The sequence below is a fragment of the Lepidochelys kempii genome, chromosome 7 (genome assembly GCF_965140265.1).
Source record: "Lepidochelys kempii isolate rLepKem1 chromosome 7, rLepKem1.hap2, whole genome shotgun sequence".
NCBI classification, from domain to species: Eukaryota; Metazoa; Chordata; order Testudines; family Cheloniidae; genus Lepidochelys; species Lepidochelys kempii.
This window is the reverse complement of record NC_133262.1, coordinates 33,860,013-33,878,911: the sequence shown is the minus strand read 5'-3', so window position 1 is coordinate 33,878,911 and position 18,899 is coordinate 33,860,013. Positions and strand designations below refer to the sequence as shown.

The following is an 18,899-nucleotide window of genomic DNA, read 5'->3' as shown; positions in this document are numbered from 1 at the left end:
TGCAACGTCAGCGCTGTGGGGGCCAAGGAAAACAGGAGCCACTTGCTCCAGCCCGGGATTTTCCACCTCCCAGGGCTGCCTGCCCAGCCTGACTACAAACCAGCCAGCTCCAGATACTGGCTGCAGAGCCCCCCTGCCAGGACCCTGCCCCCAGCCCCACCAGATTCTGGCTGCAGAGACCCTCCACACAGACCCTGTCCCCCAACCAGTGCTAGGGGTAAGCAGCTGAAGCAATTCCTTAGGGCCCTCAGCAGCTCAAGGGCCCCCCCATTCGGTTTTTATTATAAGAACTTGCCTGTTTTAGTACTGGGGGGAGGGGAATATTCCTGCCTAGGGCCCCTAGTGGGCTAGCAATGCCACCGCCCCCAGCCCTTGGCTCCTCCAATCCAGAGGTGGATGGGACATTACTATCCGTGCCCAGGTGATCCAGTGCATCCCATATGGGGGGGGCTCCCTCCCATTCAGTGTCACCCCTCACCCTGTTAAGAGGGCTGGGGGGCAGGGTTCCTGGATTCTATCCCGGGCTCAGGGAGGGGAGTAGGGTCTAGTGGTTAGAGCAGGAGGCTGGGCGCCTGGACTCCTGGGTTAATTTTCTGGCGTGAGGAGGAGAGTGGTCTGTGTCTAGTAGTTACTGTGTGTGTGGTGGCGGTGGGCTTGGGAGCCCGGAGCTTAAATTTAATCCCAGCCTGTAGGAGGGGAGTGGGGTCTAGTGGTTGGAGGTGGTGAGTGCTGGGAATCAATGCACCTGGGTTCTGAGAAGGGAGTGGGGTCTAGTTTGTGTGTGAGTGGGTGGGGGTTGTGAGCTAGGACTCCTGGATTCTAGCCTCTGCTCCGGGAAAGGAGTGGCTGTGGGGTCTCGTGGTAGAGGGTACAGGGAGCCAGGACTCCTGGGTCCCCTTCCGTTCCCCACCATGCCCTGTCTCTCTGGGTGCCCTTTCGCCTTTGGGGGCTCTCAGTTCCTGGGCTCTTCGTCCCACAACTCTCACCTCCGGGTTTGTCGCTGGAGTCGCTCGCGGCTCCGGGCAGCGAAGCGTTAACCCCCACTGCCTGCCCCTAGCCGGGCGAATCCGGAGTCACACCGGGATCGGGCCCGGGCTGCGAAGGGGAAATGACACGGCGCGCCGCTTCCTGGGGTGGGGGAGCAGCGGCCCCAGCGCTCGCTGCCTCCCTGGCGCTCACACGGCGAGTCGGGGCGCATGGCCCGCGGCGCTATGGACCGGTGCTCGAACCACAGCCCCGCGGGTGAGTGCGGGGGGCCTGGCCAAAGGGCTGGGGCCCGGGGCGGCCCGAGGTGCCAGCTCCCAGGCGCGGCTCCCCCGCGCTCCAGACCGCCCGGGGCCCGTGTTCCGCCCGGGGCCCGCTAGCGGGTCGGGGGCTGGAGGGGGCGCTGTGCGGGTGGGAGCCGGGGGCCTGGCGGGACGGGGACGTGTTGGGGTACATGGGGAGGGTGTGGGGGTGCAATGTGTGCATGGGGTCGGGGTGGGGATGCAAGAGTTTGGGGGACCCTGAGAAGGGGGTGTGTTTGGGGGTGTTATGGGGAGAGCATGGCCTGGGGAAGGGGGATGCAGGTGTTTGGGGGTCTATGGGGTGTATTGGCGGGGTGCAGGGGATATTGGTCAGCTGGAGGGTGCTCTGTGTTTGCAGAGGAGTGGGGGTGTTGGCTGCATGGAGGGTTCTTGAGGGTGTGTGGAAAGATGTACTTTGTGTAGGGGGTCTGTGTGGAGGAGAATGCACTGCCTGGGAAGGAGGTGGGGGCTCAGTTATTGGGGGCACTGTGTGTGGAGGGGAGTGGGCTGGGTGGGGGAGGGTGTGTATAAGGAAGGTGCTAGGGTGTGCACAAGAAGGCAGGGGTTGTGTGTGTGGGGGGGTGCATGTTGTGCTGGGGGGGAGTGGGAAGCTTTTCCTTCTAGGACAGAGTTTGAAATTCCTGTTTTGGGGTCCCCTTCTCTCTGATGCCCCCCCAAATACTCCCAACCTGCCAAACCACCCTTCCCCATTGCACCTTTCTCTCCGCAGTGACTCAGCCATAGCTTTATCCATTTCACAGATGGGGGAACTGAGGCTCAGAAAGATCCCTAGGGACACGCACAGAGCTGGGAATAAATCCAAGAGTCTTGGTTCCTAGTGCCCCTCCAACCCACAATACCCCCCTGTCCCGAAGCTGGGGATAGAACCCAGGCAGCCTGGCTCCCGGTCCAGTCCCTTAACTGCAAAGTTGGCCTCCTTCCATCTCTGGACAGGCTGGCCTAGCGTCTGCAGTGGGGCTGTGTGCCCCCTCTCTGCAGGATTGTTGGCTCCCCATAGCACCCCTGGTACTGCCTGGAAACATCAGTGCTTCCTCTCCATCCTGAAGCCAGGAGGAAGCTACTGCTTCGGCCCAGATATTGCAACAGCCAGCGCCAAGGCAACCCAGCCCAGAGACATGGGGAAGGGGGGAAGACTGGAGAGCGGGGTGTCAGGTCACTGGTCAGAACTAGGGGGATCAGAGGAGGGAGTTCAGGTGGTGTCTGTCTGGGCTCCTCCCCCAACTCTGCTGCTTTACAGGGCTCCCCTGCCATTGGACCACCAGGCTGGTGGGGCTCCTGGCCTGGGGCTGGCCTTGCCCCACACTCCAAGTCCAAAGGTTGGGTAGCATCATGCACTGGGTCCAAAGGTCCCATCAGTCCTGGCGTCCTGCCCCACCTCACACTGGCAGCTGCTCCCTCAACCCCACCCCTCTCCCCTCCTTATGTGCAGAGGGCCAGGGACTTGGGTCTTGAAAGGGGGGGGGCCTCTCTCTAGCCTGGGTCTGCCCATCAGGGGCACAGAAACTAACAGGTCCCTTTGTCCCCCCCCTCCAGCTCTAGCCAGTCCCTGCTGGGGTTCATGTGGTAGCACAGATCCCATAGGCACATGGGGCGGGGGCAGAAGACCTCCCCCCACCCTCTCCCCTCGGCCCATGTCCCAGTGGTGGTGGAACTAGGTGGGCTGCGGGTGCTTGAAGTAGTAATAACGAACACCAAAGACCTGGTTTCCATGATTTGCACTGTCAGCACCCCCACTATAAAAATTGTTCCAGCACCCTTGGGCAGTCCCCGTGTCCAGGGAACAGAACCCCTAGGAGGTGCGACCCCAGTGGGGCAGGACCAGGGCTGAGGGCTGGGTTCAGGGGCTTTGTTGGCCGGGGTGTTGGATGTTGGATTCACAAACTCAGGCCCTCCCCCCGGCCCCCCCAATCCCATCTCCCCAGATCCAGCTTGTCCTACTGATGGCACCAGATCCAAGCCCATGTAGACAAATGTGCGGTGGTGGAGGGAAGCCAGGAAATGGGAAAGCACCCAGCTCAGCCCCACACTCCTCCAGGCCTGCCCCCACCAGCTCCAGGCCTATTTCCAAGGCCTGCCCCTGGACCCATCTCCCAAGCTGACCCCTTCTTCTTCTTTGGGTCTATCCCCCAGGCTGGGCCCCTACTGGGCACCTACTCCCCATGGGTGGCTGAGCCCATCTTCCCCATGTCCCCAGCCAGAAGACCTACACCCCAGCCATGCTTAGTGCCTAGGTAAAGCCCCCGGGCACTGCCCTCCTCTTCCCCCTCCCTGCACCCAAAGCAGGGAGAAAGCTACCATGGGCCCAGAGACTGCAGAACTGAGCGAGATCAGAGTGCTGGGAGACCCCCAGGGCAGCAGCCCCATTCTCCAGCACCCAGTCCTACATCTCCCCCCTGCAGCTGGCAAGGGAGCACCAGGCCCCCAAGGGTTAATGCCAAGCTGAGCACCTCACCCAAAAATGTCACCCAACGTGTTTCCCTGCAGGGAGGTGCCGCTTCCTATGAGGAACTGTGAGAAAAAGCAACTTTGTGGTGTAAGGCGCAGGATGGGTCAAGGATGCCTGGGTTCTAGCCTCAGCTCTGAGGGGGCTGGAGGCTAGTAGTTAGAACAAGGGAGGCTGGGAGCCAGAGTTCTTGGGTTCTAGCCCAGCTCTGGAAGGGAAATGATGGGGTCCCGTGGTGCCCAGCCCAGCCAAGTGTGCCCAGCCCCTCCCTGTCTGGTGCTTGGCCTGCCCAACTCCTGGCTTTCCTGATCAGCATCTTGCCAGGCTTCCCCCCCACACACACACACAGTTGCCCTCCCCTCTCTGGCTGGGGCTGGGCTGTCAGGCGGGCGCCTGGCGGGGAGTTGTAAATGCCATTGAGAAAGCAGCTTTGTGTTTGGCTGGGGCTGCAGCTCCCTAGGGACAAAGCAGGGCCTGTCCAGGGCTGGGGGTGTGGGGCAGTGGGGGTGGATGTCATCAGCCTATCATGCTGCAGTCTGCTCAGAGAGCTGCCCCAAGTGTGTGTGTGTGTGGGGGGTACCCTCTGGGGCAGGATCCCATTCCCTCTAGCCCTGCACAGGGCCCCCAGCCCTTTTCATCCTGGGCTTCCTGTTCCTCCTCAATCCTCCATGTGGGGACTCATCCGCTGGGGCTGGCCTGGGTAGAAGTAGGGCTCTGGTCCTCGCCCCATGCAGCAGGCAGTGTCGGGGTGGGGAGTGGCCCCAGTGAGCAGGCGGTGTCCAGCCCCTTCTCCCTGGCATCAGCTTCCCCGTCTCTCGGGATTGGGTGTTAAGGGTCTTCAGGGCTCCATTCCATGTGAGGAGGTTAGAGGAGGGGGGTTGGGAGCCAGGACTTCTGGGTTCTGTCCCTGCTCTGGGAGGGGAGTGGGGTCTAGTGATTAGAGCAGGGGCTTGTAAGTCAGGACTCCTGGGTTCTATCCCCAGCTCTGGGAATTGCATGGGGTCTAGCGAGTTAGAGCAGCAGGGGGCTGTGGGTCAGGACTCCTGGGTTCTGTCCCCACTCTGGGAGGGGCATTGGGTCTAGTGATTAGAGCAGGGGACCTGGTTTGGGGGGCAGGAACCTGCCCAAGTGGCTGGAGCTAACGATTCTGATGCTGCCCCTGCTAGATGAGACCATCTCAGCCCTGCGCCCCGACCGGTTGGCCAGTCTGGAGCTCCGGCTGCAGAGCCAGGAGGAGGAGCTGACGCTGGTGAAATCGGCACTGGCTGATGCGCTGCGGAGACTCAGCCTCTACGACCAGCAGATCCCACTCCTCATGCAGCAGCTACTGTCAGGTGGGACACACAGGAACTGGGATAGGAGTCTAGCAGGAGGCGCTGCAGGGAGCAGGGCAGGAGCGCTGGCTGTGGGCAGAGCTCTGGGTTATTCCAGCCCCAGGCTCTCCCAGAAGAGGGCGCTGTAGGGCCCAGGGCAGGAGCAGTCAGGGCACTGTGGAGGGCAGCGTTAGTGCCATCTGGGGAGTTGGAGTTTCCCTTGGGGCTGATATTTCTCTGTCATTTCCCTGCAGCGAATGATGCTGTCCCGGACACCCGGCTGTTCCTGGATCCTTCGCTGGGCCATGGGACATCCTGGATCCCACTGACCGCCAGCTGCAGGTATCACCCAGGCTGTGCCCCCACCCTGGCGCAGGGACCCTAGGGACTTCTGGACCAGGGACAGGGAGGGGGCCGGGGCCAGAGCCAGGGCCATGAGGCAGGCATGACCCTGAGGTTCAGGATCGGTACTGAGGGGGGAGGGAGTGCCAGGTTCTGGGGAGGGGACCCCAGGGCAAGCCCCCCGATGGGAGTGAAGAGGGAATGCAGGGCAGTGGGGGTGTTTTTGGGGAGACAGTAGGCAGAGGCCATGGGGTCAGGTCTGGGGAACTGGAGGGTAAGAGGTTTTGGGGAGGGCAGTGTGGTCAGGTTGAGGGGGGTGAGGTGGGCACTTGAGGGGCCTCCCACCCCATGGGGCGTTCTCTCAGCCCATGCTGTGGTGCTTTGGTTCACAGCCCAGTGCTCGCATCGGGAGTCGTGTGCCATGAGGAGTTGGGTGCAGGGCGCCCACCGGGAGCCCCCATCAGCACCGGGACCCAGACTGATGAGTCGGCCTTGCTGGGCGTGAAGTGGGGCTGGAGCTCTCCAGGGATCGGGCTTGAGTCAGAAGAGCCAAATGCCCTGGGGTTGCCTCACAGTCCACTAGGCCTGCCCCAGCCAGCCTCAGCCCCTGACATACTGGGAGCAGGGCCCCCCCAGGACTCCTCCGAGCCTCCCCATGACTGTGAAGCAGCCGCCCCACTCCAGGGCAGTGCAAATGGCAGCCAGCCCCCTGAGAGTCAGCTCCACAGGGAGGAGATGCTATCCCCGGAGCCCCCATCCGAGGGGAGCAGCAGCAGCAGCGCCGCAGCCTCCCCGGTGCCAGCGGTCCATGCCCTGAAAGGCACCAGGAAAGAGCTGTGAGTGGGGCACGGAGGGGGCACCCGGACACCTGGGCTCGAGTGTCAGCTCTCGGAGGGGAGTGGGATCTAGTGGTTAGAACAGATGTGTGGGAGCCAGGGCTCTGAATGGGGATTGGGCTCTAGTAGGTGAGTGTGTGTTTACAGGGGCCAGAAGGTGGGGGGGGGGGAAGGAAGCTGTCTGGGAACCAGGATTCCTGGGCTCTGTTTCCAGTTGATGTGTCCAGCCGCATCCCCCAGTGCAGCCTGAACTATGGGGCTGGTAAAATCAGATTCTGTCTGTGTCTTAGGCCCCCCACACGGGGGGAGCTGGGGTGGGGAGATCCTCATTGGGAATCGCTGAACGAAGGGACCCATTCTCCCCTTTGCCGGAGATGGGGCGTGGGTGGATTGATGTGGGAAAAGGGAGTTCATGTGCGGGTGCCCTGGCCTTGGGGAGCTGGGGGATGGCTCATGCTGACCCCCACCCAGTGCATGTAGTTAACCTGACTGCTCCCTCTCCCACCAGCCTGCGAAGGAACAGCTCCTCCGACAAGCCCGACAAGGCCAAGGCCCGGCAGCGCCTTAGCAAGAAGGCAGCATCCTCCGCCAACCTGCTCACACGCTCCAGCAGCCTGGAGAAGTAGGGACACTCCAACACCCCCCCGAACCAGTGCCCCTTGCTGGGAACAGCCCCCCACTCCCTGCGGCGATCCCTGCTGGGAACGGCCCCCACCACGCACACCCTGCCGCCCCGCAGCGATCCCTGCTGGGAACGGCCCCCACCACGCACACCCTGCCGCCCCGCAGCGATCCCTGCTGGGAACGGCCCCCACCACGCACACCCTGCCGCCCCGCAGCGATCCCTGCTGGGAACGGCCCCCACCACGCACACCCTGCCGCCCCGCAGCGATCCCTGCTGGGAACGGCCCCCACCACGCACACCCTGCCGCCCCGCAGCGATCCCTGCTGGGAACGGCCCCCACCACGCACACCCTGCCGCCCCGCAGCGATCCCTGCTGGGAACGGCCCCCACCACGCACACCCTGCCGCCCCGCAGCGATCCCTGCTGGGAACGGCCCCCACCACGCACATCCTGCCCCCCGCAGCGATCCCTGCTGGGAACAGCCCCCACCACGCACATCCTGCCCCCCGCAGCGATCCCTGCTGGGAACGGCCCCCACCATGCACATCCTGCCCCCCGCTATGATGCCTTCTGGAACACGTCCCCCCCACCCCCACACACACTGCTGCATAGAGCTCCCCCTGCTCCACTCCCCACAGTTAGAGCCAGAGCCCACTCCCTACAGCCCCCCCTGCTGATGCTCTGCTTTTCCCTTCTAGCCGGATGAAGGACCCTAACCTGAGCCCAGGTGAGCTGTGGGGAAGCTGAGTGGTGATCAGTGCCCGGGGGGTGTCATTCCACTGGTGCCAGTGCCCTGGGCAGTGTGGGGAGGGCAAGTGTGGAGGGAATTCAGCCCCTTGCCCTGGTCCTTTGTCCTGCCACACATGGCCCCAAATCTCTTGACGCTCCCTGTTTCCTTGCAGGGCCCTTGGGGTCTCGGCGTGGAACCTACAACCTTGGTGAGGCTGCTGGGGCAGGCATTGGAGGCTGCCCTGGGTGGCTGGAGCCACAGGGGGATGGGTCTCAAAGCATGTTTTTGATGGGGCTTGTGAGATGATGTACCCGGGGGCTGGGTGCCTGCGGGGGGGAGGGAGCAGCCCAGGGGATGGTGTTGTGGGAGCTCGGGTGTGTGGGACTGGTGCACGGGATGGAGTGTGGGGGGGTTGGGTGGAGCCTGGGGGGTGGGACGGCCTGGGAGTGTGGCGCTTTTGGGGGATGGGGTGGGTGGAGGTGGCAGGGGGCTGGATGTGGTGGGCATGGGCAGGCTGCATGGGATGAGCCTGGGGGGTGGTGCTGGCTGTGACCTGTCTCCCTCCCACCCCCGCTATCCCCCAGAGGGCCTCTCGATCAAGATGTTCCTGCGGGGCCGGCCCATCACCATGTACATCCCATCGGGCATCTCCCACTATGAGGAGCTGCGTGCGGAGCTGCCTCCTGAGCACCTGCAGCTCGACTGGGTGTATCCTTCAGCCGGGCAAAGCCCCCCTCCCACAGCCCGCACCTGCCCTGCCCCAGGCAGCACAGCTCCCCCTAGAGCACGATGTCCCCTGCTCCCTCCAGAGAGCGCTGTGCTGCCCCTCACCCCCAGGGTGCGCTGTGTCCCCCCTCCAAAGGGCGCTGTGCCCCTGGCCTCCCCGCCCCCACAGGGTGTACTGTGTCCCTCTGTTTCCCCAGCCCTGGGGCTGGCTGGCGGCCCCCTCGCTCCCCTCTGTGCTCCTTGACGGGCCCGCCCAGCTATGGGTACCGCGGCCGGGACAGCCGCTCCAATCTTTACGTCCTGGCCTCAGGGGAGCTGGTTTACTTCATCGCCTGCGTGGTGGTGCTGTACCACATCCAGGGCCGCAGCCAGCGCCATTACCTGCGCCACACTGACTGCGTGCGATGGTGAGCGCCCGGGGCAGCGCGCCGGGGGCGGGTTGTGGACCGATGGCCAGGGCCTGGGGGGCGCTGGCTGCGAGAGATGGGGAGTACGCTGGGGCACAGAGCGGCTGGGGAGCACCAACTATGTCGGAGGGAGCGTACATGGGGGCACGGACTGAAGTGGAGACCCAGGCGAGGGCACAGGGGTCGCCCACTGCGGCAAGGGCACGTGGGGGGGGGGGTCCCAGGCTGGTCTCTCCACCCTGGCTGTGGCCCCTGAGTTTTTGAGCCGATAACCGCCTCCCCCCATCTCTCCCCTGCAGCCTGGCTGTGCATCCCGACAGAGTGCGTGTGGCCACAGGGCAGACTGCTGGCGTGGACAAGGATGGCAAGGTACCCACCGAGGGGGGACGGATCCTGCAGGGCTGTCCCAGAGTGGGATTTAGGGGAGTCCCACTGAGCCAGCTTCCTGGAGAGCCGGGTGAGAAACCCTGCCACGCCCTGGGCTCTGGCCCCGCAGGGTGGGGAGAGCAGGGGTCTCAGTGCAGGAGGCCAGACTTACCACAGGGTCCCTGTCCACGAGGCCCTGCCTCCTGGGACCTGCCCCCCAAGTCCCTGACACCCCCCACCTCCTGTGTCTGTCCTGACCCATCTCCTCTCTTGCAGCCCCTGCAGCCCTTCGTTCACATCTGGGACTCCTCCACGCTGCTCACCCTGCAGCAGATTGGCCTGGGGAGCTTTGAGCGAGGCGTTGGCTCCCTTGCCTTCTCCACTGCTGTGAGTCCAAGTGCTAGCCCTGCCCCCGCTCGGTTCCCTGCCTCACGTCTCCCATCACCCTGCCCTCCCTTTCTCCACCCCCAACTCAGATCTCTGCCCCACACTCTCCCATTGCCCCACCTCAGCTTGGATCCTTCCTTGCCCCCTTGGGCTCTTGCGGGGCAGGACTCCCTCAGGACAGCCTGACAGGAGGTGAACCCGGCTGGAGTGCCCCCAATTCCCCCTCCCCTCCCAGTCCTTGTCAGCCCTGGCTGTGCTGCGGGCCTGGGCTGTGCAGTCGTGGTGGGGAGGGGGGATTGGGGGGGGAATTTGGAGGGGGTGGGGAGGGAATTTGTGTCCCCTATCCAGACCCCCCACATCCCTTTGCATGTTCCCTACGCCCCTGTGTCCACATATTCCATTCTTGAGGAGCCCCCATTGGCAACTGTCCTTCCCGGCTGCCATCTGCAGGACCAGGGGGCCTATCTGTGCGTGGTGGACGACTCCAACGAACACATGCTGTCAGTATGGGACTGTGCCCGTGGCACCAAGCAGGCCGAGATCAAGGTGAGCCAGGGGGCAGACCCAAGGCTGCATAGCATTGCAGGGGTGGGGGGACCACAAGGAACAGAACCCAGGAGTCCTGACTCCAAGCCCCCATCCCTGCTCTCAGCCACTAGCTCCCACTCCCCTCCCAGAGCTGGGAAGAGAACCCAGGCGTCTGGGCTGCAGCCCCCACTCTCCTTCACTGGGTGACGCTGCAGTGCTGCTCCTGCTTTTTGGGTGCTGTCTCCATGGCAACCTGTACATATTTGGGGAGCTGAGGTCATTGTGCTTCCCCCACCACCACCACGCAGGGACCCTGGGCTGGGCCAAGGGTCTGAGTCTGGGCTGTGCATCGATCTCCCTTCCCTGGGGATGGAGCTGGCCGCAGAAGGAGGACCCCCCTGGGGTAGAGGTGCCACCCAAAACTCAGCAAGGGACCCCCCCAGCCCATGGGCGTCCCCCTGCCCCTGGTGCCATCCACTGGTGGGAGAGGAGCAATGAGGGGTCTCCCCATCCCCACCCTTGGGGACCCCACACAGAATCCTGCTGGGCACCCACAATCCCCACATGTCCCTGTCCCTCCAGTTGCCCCCTGTCCTGTCATGCCTCTTCTCTCCCCTCTCCAGAGCACCAACGAGTCCGTGTTCACGGTGGAGTTCAACCCCCAGGACAGTAGCAACTTCATCACCAGTGGGAAATCCCACGTCTACTTCTGGACCTGGAGTGGCAGCACCCTGAGCAAGAAGCAGGGCATCTTCGGGGTGAGGGGCTGGGGGCTGGCTGGAGGGGGCAGTTCTCAGCCGGGTCAGGGGCCTGTGCTGAACCTGGCTGGGGAAGGACTCTGGGTTCAGCCTGTGAGGAGTTGAGCCTGGCTGCCCCGAGAGCACCGCCCTCAATTCACTTCTCTCCCCCCCCATTTCTAGAAGTACAAGAAGCCCAAGTTCATCCAGTGCTTTCTGTTTGATGCCAATGGGGATGTGCTGACGGGGGACTCAGAGGGGAATATCCTGACCTGGGCGCGCACGGCTGCCGACATCCGCACACTGGGCAAGGGCGCCAAAGGTATTGGGGAGATGGGGGGGGGCTGCAGCTGCACAGACCCCTGGACTGGGGGGAGGCCTGCACAGACCCCTGGGCTTGGGGGCAGGGATCCCTGGGCTGCGGGGAGGCCTGCACAGACCCCTGGTCTTGGGGGCAGGGATCCCTGGGCTGGGGGGAGGCCTGCATGGATCCCTGGGCTTGGGGGCAGGGATCCCTGGGCTGGGGGGAGGCCTGCACGGATCCCTGGGCTTGGGGGCAGGGATCCCTGGGCTGGGGGGAGGCCTGCACGGATCCCTGGGCTTGGGGGCAGGGATCCCTGGGCTGGGGGGAGGCCTGCACGGATCCCTGGGCTTGGGGGCAGGGATCCCTGGGCTGGGGGGAGGCCTGCACGGATCCCTGGGCTTGGGGGCAGGGATCCCTGGGCTGGGGGGAGGCCTGCACGGATCCCTGGGCTTGGGGGCAGGGATCCCTGGGCTGGGGGGAGGCCTGCACGGATCCCTGGGCTTGGGGGCAGGGATCCCTGGGCTGGGGGGAGGCCTGCACGGATCCCTGGGCTTGGGGGCAGGGATCCCTGGGCTGGGGGGAGGCCTGCACGGATCCCTGGGCTTGGGGGCAGGGACCCCTGGGCTGGGGGGAGGCCTGCACAGACCCCTGGGCTGGAGAGCAGGGACCCCTGGACTGGGGGGAGGCCTGCACAGACCCCTGGGCTGGAGAGCAGGGACCCCTGGACTGGGGGGAGGCCTGCACAGACCCCTCGGCTTGGGGGCAGGGATCCCTGGGCTGTGGGGAGGCCTGCACAGACCCCTGGGCTTGGGGGCAGGGATCCCTGGGCTGGGGGGAGGCCTGCACAGACCCCTGGGCTTGGGGGCAGGGATCCCTGGGCTGGGGGGAGGCCTGCACAGACCCCTGGGCTTGGGGGCAGGGACCCCTGGGCTGGGGGGAGGCCTGCACAGACCCCTGGGCTGGGGCGGGTGAGAGTGGAGGGGACCTGGAGTGGAGGGATGCAGGGACCCCCCTGGGCTGGGAGGGGTCGGGGGGAGAGGGCCCAGCAATGACCCCACCACCCCATTGCAGAGACCTACCAGATCGGGCATCAGACCCGGGCACACGAAGGGAGCATCTTCTCGCTCTGCTTGCGGCGCGACGGCTCAGTGCTGAGTGGGGGTGGGAAGGACCGGCGCCTTGTGCACTGGAGCCCCAGCCTTGCCCTGCTTCAGGAGGTGGAGGTGAGGGGGGAGTCCGATGGGCTCAGATCCAAAGCGGGAACAGGGCAGTGGTCCTTGGGGTGGCATCTGCATGGGACTGGGGTGAGGGTGAGCATGGGGGATCCACAGGGGATTGTAGGAGGCAGGGATGGGGTCAGAATCTGCTAGTGTTGGAGGGGGGATGGGCAGGGGGATCTGTGGGGAGGGTTGGGTCTATGCAGGCGTTGGGCAAGGGGATCTGCGTTTGGACATGGAGATGGATGGGGATTTGCCTGCAGGATCTGTTGGCAGAGCAGCAGGGGAGGTGTCTGGGGGTCGGAGAGGGGTCTGTAGTGGGGGGGCGGGTGTCACGAAGTCACCGGGCAATGCTCTGGAACTATTTCATATGAAGCCATCCAGGACTCTGGGGAAGCCTCCTTTCTCTGAGCAGACTGTCTCCAGGGCAAGAAGCTTACACAACTTCCACCTTCCTGGGTCTGACCTCAAAGCATTTAGCTTCCCCTTCCACACCATGCGCTTCCCGCAGCAATTCTGCACAGGTGGGGCTCCTGAGGAAGCCAGAGGGCCCTGCACCCCAACTCCACTGTCAGATGGGACTCTCAGCCAGCCAGTAAAACGGAAGGTTTATTAGTTGACAGGAACACAGAATTTGTTAGCAGAGAAATCGGTGACTTTCAGACAAGTCCAACTTGGGAAGTCTTGGACCAGAAGCCCTAGACTCCCCCCCTTCCAGTCCCCCCAAGCAGACTGCCAGCTTCCAGCAACCTGACCTCAGACACCCCCATTGATCCTCCTCCTCTTTGTCTCACTTCCTGGGCAGTCACCTGGTTGCATCCCCCTCCTGGGTCTCCGGTTATGAAGGGCACTGGTTATATGTGCAGGCAGCTGGAGCAGCCTCACCTGCCCCAGAGGTCTCAGCCAAAGTCACACACCCCTATTCCCACCACCGAGGTATTGGTGCAGCACACAGGGAAACTGAGGCACACACAGTATTCATGCAAAACAGTAAAACTCACATACAACATAACAAGGGAAAATCTCCACTTTCTGACAGTGGGCAGGAAGTGTTTGAGGGGTCAGTGAGGGGGCTGTAGTGGGTGCGGGTGGGGATCTGCAGGGGTGGGCAGGGGTGTCTGGAGGGTTGGTGAGGGGGCTGCAGGAGCTGGGGATCTGTGGGGGGCATGGTTGGAAAACTATAGAAGTCATGGGTAGGAGCTCAGGATCTGCCGGAGGCGTGTCCGGGGTGCAGCAGGAGGCTGTGGGTGGGAGGAGGGGGGATCTGCCGGAGGGGAAGAGGTCTGTAGGAGTCATGGGTGGGGATCAGGATCTGCAGTGAGCATGTGGGGGGATCTGTGGCTCCTGCTGTCCCCACCCTGCTCAGTCAGCCCCTTGTGCCCCCCAGATCCCGGAGCAGTTTGGGGCTGTGCGCACCATTGTCGAGGGCCCCGGGGCTGAGCTGCTGGTTGGGACTACGCGCAACGCGCTGCTCAGGGGCAGTCTGGCTGCTGGCTTCACCCCCATTATCCAGGTGAGCGGGGAGCTGGGGAGCCTTGGGGCTACAGAGACTGAGGGGCTGTGGGAGGGCTTGGGAAAGGGAGGGGATATGGGGAGGAGTATGGGGGTGCAGCAGGGTGGGGGGTGCTTGGGAAAGCAGGGGGCCCTCTGGAGTGGCAAGGGGGACAGATGGGTTGGGGACTGGGGAGCAGTGGGGGGGAGGGAGAGATGGGATTGAGGTCATGGACAGCAGCGTACAACAGGGTGAGCTAGGTCCCCGCCTGTCCCCCTCAGGCTTTCCTTGGTTTCAGGGTCACACGGACGAGCTGTGGGGCTTGGCCACCCACCCCTCACGGAGCCTCTTCCTCACCTGCGGGCATGACAGGCAGGTCTGCATGTGGGACAGCGGGGAGCACACGGCGGCCTGGAGCCTCACCCTGGAGGTACCGCCCTGGGGGGAATGGGGGGGGGTTCACGGCAGCCTGGAGCCTCACCCTGAAGGTACCATCCTGAGGGGGATGGGGAATGCAGTGGGCTGGATCCTCCCCTTGGAGGTACCGCCCCAGGGGGGATGGGGAACGCAGTGGGCTGGAGCCTCACCTTGGAGGTACTGCCTGAGGAGGTGGGGTGGGGTGGGGTGGGTAGGAGGAGGGTCAAGATCCTTACAGGGTGTGTCTCCCCCGCAGGAGACCGGGCTCTGCGCTGATTTCCACCCCAGTGGCCGGGTGGTGGCTGTAGGACTCAACACTGGACGGTAACTCTCTCTCCACTCCACCCCCCCCATTGCCCCCATTCTGGCCCCTCAGGGGGTGCTGGGGAAGCCCTTCCCACCCCACTGGAGTCACACCCAAAGGGGTTGAGGGGCTACTGGTGGCCCTGCAAGCAGGACCCTGAGATTTGGGGCTGTGACCCCCACTCCCTGAATCTGGCCCCCTGGGGTTAAGGGTTTGCCCCCAGGGTCGGAAACCCCCCCTCTGTTGCCCCTTCTCCCCGTGGCGGGGTTCTCTCTCTGTGTCTGCACATCCGGTGCCACGGGAGCTCTGACCCCCTCCTGTGCCCCCCCAGGTGGCTGGTGCTGGACACAGAGACACGGCAGGTGCTGTCAGGGGGCTCAGACGGGAACGAGCAGCTCTCAGTGGTGCGCTATTCACCAGGTCAGACCCCCCTCCCTTCCCCTGCAGGCCCCATTCCCACCAGGTTTCTCCCCCACTGCAGCTCTGGCTCCCTCCGTCCCTCACCACTCCATGGCCCCATTCCCACCCCATCTTCCCCACGTTGTAGAGACAGCAAGTTCTTCCCATTCTCCCCATCCCCCATGGCTCTGTTTCCACCACCTCCTCTGCCCCCCTTTTGCAGCTGCCCCCCACGTGGCCCCTTCCCACCTCTCTTTTCTCCCCCTTGCAGACGGTGAGTTCCTGGCCATCGGCTCCCACGACAACTTCATCTACATCTACAGCGTGGGGGAGGGGGAACGCAAGTACAGCCGTTTCGGCCGCTGCACGGTGAGGGGGGGCCAAGGAGAGAGGGCTGCCAGGAGGAGGATGGGGCTACTGGGATGGTGGAGGAGGTCACTGGACCAAAGGTGGAGGAGGGAAGGGGAGAGGGTCTCTGGGAGATGAGGGGCGGGTCCTGGGAGCGAGGGGGGTGTATGATTTCAGGCCCCTGGATTGTGCCCCCTTGAGAGGTGCCTGAGGCTGGGCTGGGGGGATCCTTGAGTAACTGGCTTTGATGCCCCTGTTCTTCCCCCTCCGCCCAGGGACACTCCAGCTTCATCACCCACCTGGACTGGTCCAAGGACAGCAAGTTCATCATGTCCAACTCGGGAGACTACGAGATCCTCTACTGTGAGTGCCGGGAATGGGGGTGCTCAGGAGCCCGTCACCCTGGTGCCTGGGCGTGAGTCGCCCTCGTTGTGCATGGGCCTGTCCATAAGCTTCCGTCATGGGTGGAGGTGGCTCTGGTGACCTGGGACAAGTGTGTGTGTCGTTCCTTGAGTACCTGTGGCTGGGAGCCGTGCCCCCATGAGGCAGTGCCTGTTTCTGCAGTGGGACCCTAACCCCGCGTCTCTCTCCCCGGTGTGCAGGGGATGTGGCTGGCGGCTGCAAGCTGTTGAGGAATCGCTTTGAGAGCCGCGACCGGGAGTGGGCGTCATACACCTGCGTGCTGGGCTTCCACGTTTTTGGTGAGGGTTGGGGCCCATGGGATGTGGGGGGAGAGGGCGAGCGTCGGGGTACGAAGGGTCCCTGGGAGAAGGGAGAGAGAAGAGTGTAGCTGGGGGGAAAGCGGTCCCAGGGGCTCTGAGAGCCATGGTCAGGAAGGAGCACTAGCATGTCATAGAATCAATCATAGAATATCAGGGTTGGAAGGGACCTCAGGAGGTCATCTAGTCCAACCCCCTGCTCAAAGCAGGACCAATCCCCAACTAAATCATCCCAGCCAGGGCTTTGTCAAGCCTGACCTTAAAAACTTCTAAGGAAGGAGATTCCACCACCTCCCTAGGTAACGCCTTCCAGTGTTTCACCACCCTCCTAGTGAAAAAGTTTTTCCTAATATCCAACCTAAATCTCCCCCACTGCAACTTGAGACCATTACTCCTTGTTCTGTCATCTGCTACCACTGAGAACAGTCTAGATCCATCCTCTTTGGAACCCCCTTTCAGGTAGTTGAAAGCAGTTATCAAATCCCGCCTCATTCTTCTCTTCCGCAGACTAAACATCCCCAGTTCCCTCAGCCTCTCCTCATAACTCATGTGTTCCAGTCCCCTAATAATTTTTGTTGCTCTTTGTTGGACTCTTTCCAATTTTTCCACATCCTTCTTGTAGTGTGGGGCCCAAAACTGGACACAGTACTTCAGATGAGGCCTCACCAGTGTCGAATAGCGGGGAACGATCATGTCCCTCGATCTGCTGGCAATGCCCCTACTTATACATCCCAAAATGCCATTGGCCTTTTTGGCAACAAGGGCACACTGTTGACTCATATCCAGCTTCTCATCCACTGTAACCCCTAGGTTCTTTTCTGCAGAACTGCTGCCTAGCCATTCGGTCCCTAGTCTGTAGCTGTGCATTGGATTCTTCCGTCCTAAGTGCAGGACTCTGCACTTGTCCTTGTTGAACCTCATCAGATTTCTTTTGGCCCAATCCTCCAATTTGTCTAGGTCTCTCTGTATCCTATCCCTACCCTCCAGCGTATCTACCTCTCCTCCCAGTTTAGTGTCATCTGCAGACTTGCTGAGGGTGCAATCCACACCATCCTCCAGATCATTTATGAAGATATTGAACAAAACCGGCCCGAGGACCAACCCTTGGGGCACTCCGCTTGATACCGGCTGCCAACTAGACATGGAGCCATTGATCACTACCCGTTGAGCCCGACAATCTAGCCAGCTTTCTATCCACCTTATAGTCCATTCATCTAGCCCATACTTCTTTAACTTGCTGTCGTGTCTCTCCCATGCAGGTGTGTGGCCGGACGGCTCGGATGGCACAGACATCAATTCCCTGTGCCGCTCCCACAACGAGCGTGTAGTCGCTGTGGCAGATGACTTCTGCAAGGTGCATCTGTTCCAGTACCCCTGTGCCAGGGCCAAGGTGAGACTGGTAGGGATTGGGGGGTTAACCCTGTGCCAGGGCCAAGCTGAGACTGGCAGGGATGGGGGGTTAACCCCTGTGCCAGGACTGAAGTGAGACTGGCAGGGAAGGGGAGTTAAACCTGTGCCAGGGCCAAAATGAGACTGGTGGGGTGGGATTAACCCCTGACCCCAGGGCCGAGGTGAGAGGAGGCATGAAGGGGGTAGGGTGGAAGATTAACTAGGGATTTTGTCTGCCCCTTTTCCCATTGGCTGGGGACTGCCCTGATGGTTCGGGGTGTGGGGATGCCCAGGGGGTCTTGCGCAGGGAACTGGGGACTCTGAGGGGACATCCCAGGGGATCAGGGAGTCTCTGTAGGATCTTGGGCAGGGGAATGGGGTATCTCTGGGGGTTCTGAGTGGGGTGGGGGGGGGTCTCAACTGGGGTATCAGTGTGGTTCTGGGAGGTTCTGGGGGTAGTGGCAGAGCCCAAGGGCCTTGACCAGGGGCTTAGGGAACACTCTGGAGGTTCTGGGTGGGGTGGGAGACCATTGGCAGCGCCCACGCCTGACCCCACTCCCTTGTTCTCTCTTGCAGGCGCCCAGCCACGTGTATGGGGGCCACGGGAGCCACGTGACTAATGTGCGCTTCACGAATGATGACAGCCACCTGGTCTCACTGGGGGGCAAGGACACCAGCATCTTCCAGTGGCGGGTGCTGGGAGGCAGCCTCCCCCACAGCTGCTCGCTCTCCTCTGCCTCCCTCTCTTCCCAGGAGGCTGGGGGCTGCGCCTGAGCTGGAGACACTGCAGGGACCAAGCCTCATTGCCTGTGGGCCTGGACAGCCCTGGCACATGGATCCCAGCGAGCCAGGCCCAGCCAGAGGGTTCCCCCACCCCCTGGGACTAACGCGTGCTAATAATGCGACCTGCTTCATTAACACTGGGGGGCAGGCCTGGATTCTGTTCAGGGCCCAGCACAGGTCAGAGTGGTGGGGCAGGGCCGAGGGCCTGTTGGCAGCTCCCACCACCAGGGCCCAGGGGCACAGCTGGGAGGGTGCTGGGATTGGGGCTCTTGCCTTGAAGTCCTCATTGCATGAGGGCTGGGGCCGGGGGGTGTCTGGCAGGGGAACTTATGGGGTTAGGGGAACCATGTGGGTGTTAATGGAGGCAGCCTATCTTTAGGGCTGGGGCTGTCCCTTATCTACCCTCACTCCGTTCCCAGAACATGTGTACGATGGGGCCTGTCCACCTGGGGACACTCTCTCCCTCCAGGGGCCTGAGGGCTGACCCCAATGCTGGGACCAAGCCTGGAGAAGCAGGACACTGCTCTCCCCGCTTCGTTTACATTCCCGGCTGCGCCAGAGCAGCAAGACGCTGAACACTGTGAGAGGCAGCAATAAAGCCTTGGCATCAGGGGCTGGGCTCCTGTCTCCTTCCTGTCAGGGTTGGGGAGTAGGCACACAGCAGTGGTACGGGGTGGGGGGCATAAGGCTGTGGGCAGGGGCCACAGCAGTGGGGTGGGGGAGAGGAAGGCATGCTAGGGGCAGCAGAGGGTGGGGCTAGCCTGCGTTAGGATGGTACAG

The 18,899-nt window shown here is 62.9% G+C and overlaps 1 protein-coding gene across 3 annotated transcripts; it reads left to right on the top strand.

Annotated features, from left to right (window-relative positions):
- Positions 1–451: 451 nt before the first annotated feature.
- EML3 (EMAP like 3) lies at positions 452–18,732 on the top strand. Of its 3 annotated transcripts, none has more exons than XM_073352105.1 (24): positions 452–613; positions 4,917–5,084; positions 5,318–5,405; positions 5,798–6,241; positions 6,750–6,863; positions 7,565–7,593; positions 7,769–7,804; positions 8,181–8,304; positions 8,580–8,729; positions 9,029–9,098; positions 9,372–9,482; positions 9,933–10,028; positions 10,634–10,768; positions 10,931–11,069; positions 12,123–12,274; positions 13,656–13,781; positions 14,059–14,190; positions 14,434–14,501; positions 14,813–14,901; positions 15,152–15,249; positions 15,504–15,591; positions 15,831–15,929; positions 17,207–17,337; positions 17,913–18,732. In XM_073352105.1, the coding sequence occupies exons 2-24, from the start codon at positions 5,066–5,068 to the stop codon at positions 18,108–18,110; spliced, it is 2,736 nt and encodes a 911-aa protein (XP_073208206.1). In that variant the 5' UTR covers positions 452–613; positions 4,917–5,065; the 3' UTR covers positions 18,111–18,732. The 3 variants fall into 3 exon arrangements, with proteins under 3 accessions (XP_073208206.1, XP_073208205.1, XP_073208204.1); XM_073352104.1 differs by having other exon boundaries at positions 452–722; XM_073352103.1 differs by lacking the exon at positions 452–613 and adding an exon at positions 763–1,242.
- The last annotated feature ends 167 nt before the right edge of the window (positions 18,733–18,899 follow it).